Source organism: Vespula vulgaris, chromosome 1 (assembly GCF_905475345.1).
Source record: "Vespula vulgaris chromosome 1, iyVesVulg1.1, whole genome shotgun sequence".
Classification (NCBI taxonomy): Eukaryota; Metazoa; Arthropoda; class Insecta; order Hymenoptera; family Vespidae; genus Vespula; species Vespula vulgaris.
Window position 1 is genome coordinate 18240812 of NC_066586.1, and position 2500 is coordinate 18243311.

The following is a 2500-nucleotide window of genomic DNA, read 5'->3' on the forward strand; positions in this document are numbered from 1 at the left end:
ATCTAAAAAAAAAAAAAAACAAGAATAAAGAAAAAAGGATCATAAAAAGAACATAAAAAAAAACGGAAAAGAAATAAATGATAATGTCGATGAATATTAAAAAATTATATTATTATAAATTATACTATATATAAATATATATATTAAATATAAATTATAATATTATGAAATGTATTACGTAAAAACTATAACATATAATATATACATATATCAGATCATCCATTATACATATTATATATATATATATATATATATATATATATATAAATCAACTTTAAAATATATTATAGTCACTGTAGATGTTTATTTTGAAAATGAACGTAAGAGATGTTTTCTGTCACGATAGATAACCGTCCACTGCTTCGGAGACGAGGCGACGTTGCGAAGATGGTTGGTCTATGACCCTCGGCAAAGGGTTCAAGGGTGGAGGTTCGCTTCGTACATGCTTCTACACTCCAACGCGCTTCACCTTGCGCTCAACGTGCTCATCCAGCTGGTCCTGGCTACTCCACTCGAGGTAAGCTAATCGACTAAATTGCGAACCTCGCGTCCTCTCCTCTCTCTCTCTCTCTCTGTGTGTGTGTGTGTGTGTGTGTGTGTGTGTGTATACATGTATGTATAAATGTATACATACACGTTTGTATACGTGTGTACACGCATATCGCTTTCACTGTAAACTTCATCGATCTACCTGTTAGTTAAACATTCTACCCTTTGATCCTACGAAAGGTATATTTACTTCGTATAATATAATATATTATAATTTATTTCTAAATTGATCGAAGAAATCTACGTATAAGAAATATGTGTAGAAATTTGGATAACCATTTATATATTAAATTGATACGGAATTATTCGAAGAAAGAAAAATAGTAATCGTATAATTTCGTTATCGTATATTTTATCGATAAAAATGAATTCGTAATTACTCGTATTCTGATATTTCTATACGTCATTGAAAATAATACTGTTTTATCGTCGTGACAATAATACTGTAATATTGTTAGAATCGTTATTCGACGAATTAGACAATACCACGTTGTATTCATTAGTTTTTTTTTTTTTTTTTTTTTTTTTTTTTTTTTTTTTTTAATGAGGAACAATTTTGTTATATATTCGTAAGGATATGAATTTAATTGAGTAATATAATTTAATTTCTTCGTAGAACGGAAGATAACGTTTCGTTAATTAATCATTCGTTAAAATAGTTTTTATTTAAAAACGAAATTATTTACATACATATATAAGTAATATTATTTACAAATAATATCTTTAATATTATTATTATATTCGTTAGCCAATTTGTATATGTTGTACAGGTTGAACAAGGAAGAATGGGAGTAGCAACAATTTATTTAGGTGGTGGTGTATGCGGAGCTTTGGGTGCTTCACTTTTACAACCTAGTCTTTATCTAGTCGGAGCTTCGGCAGGAGTTTATGCATTGCTCACCAGCCATCTTGCTCATCTTTACTTGGTGAGCTAATATATATTAGTGAGCTGTTTATATTATATGTTATATTTTATAATATTATAATTCATATATAATATAATATAAATATAACATATATATATATACATACACATAGAGAATTATTTCATATATTTAAACGCTGTTCAAATAATAATCCTTAAATTTTATACTTTTAATATTTCATCGAATTTTCTATTTGTTATTTTAATTTAGAACAATAAAATTTTTTTCTTTTTTTTTTTCATTTTATGTGTGTGTGTGTGTGTGTGTGTGTGTGTGTGTGTGTGTGTGTGTGTGTGTGTACTTATTCACACGAGTTTGTAATATCACTTAAGCCAATAGTATTAACGATATAAGATTATTTTATACTCGGTGACAAAAAGATACATACATACATACATATATAGATGTAACAACTTCTTGATTAGGCCTTAGAGACTCATTCGTTTTCTACTCTAACCCTACGGCTATATTACGAAAACAAAGCGTATTTGTGTCACGTGACACTGTGCGAAAACAACTCTGATGTATAATCCAGTACGCTTGTCACAAAGGCGTTACTGTAACGTGGCTATTGTGAAATGGATTTACATTTCGCACAATACAATACAGTCAACGTGTAGCTCGAGTTGGACAGAGTCCGTAACTAGTTCCTTCTACTGACGAGAACTGGTATTATACGAAATGAACGAACAAACATACGAACAAAAAAAAATAGAAAAAACTTCAATGATAAAAACTAAACATTTTGTTCGACAAACTAATAATAAATGCATTTGTACGATCGTTGCGGAAAAAGAATAACATTTCTTTTTCTTTTTTTTCTTTTTTTTTCTCTCTTATAAAATAAAATTTAAGGGAAGATCGGGACAAAATGATCGCTCTAAGCAATGATTTTCAATCTGAGATGAAGTATAATTAATTCATATATATATATATTTATTTAAAAAAGAAAAATGAAATATGAAATTAATTTTTAGAATGATATCCGCGTATGATCGGTTACAATTAGTAAAATCAGATAATAA

The 2500-nt window shown here is 28.4% G+C and overlaps 1 protein-coding gene across 4 annotated transcripts in view; it reads left to right on the plus strand.

The window, feature by feature from the left end:
- LOC127062240 (protein rhomboid-like) overlaps window positions 1-2500 on the plus strand; it is a 114611-nt gene that overhangs the window by 108866 nt on the left and 3245 nt on the right. For all 4 annotated transcript variants that reach the window (XM_050990120.1, XM_050990103.1, XM_050990111.1 and 1 more), the window contains 2 exons: window positions 347-517; window positions 1320-1475. In XM_050990120.1, coding sequence (XP_050846077.1) covers window positions 347-517; window positions 1320-1475 — 327 coding nt within the window. The remainder of the gene's footprint in view (window positions 1-346; window positions 518-1319; window positions 1476-2500) is intronic.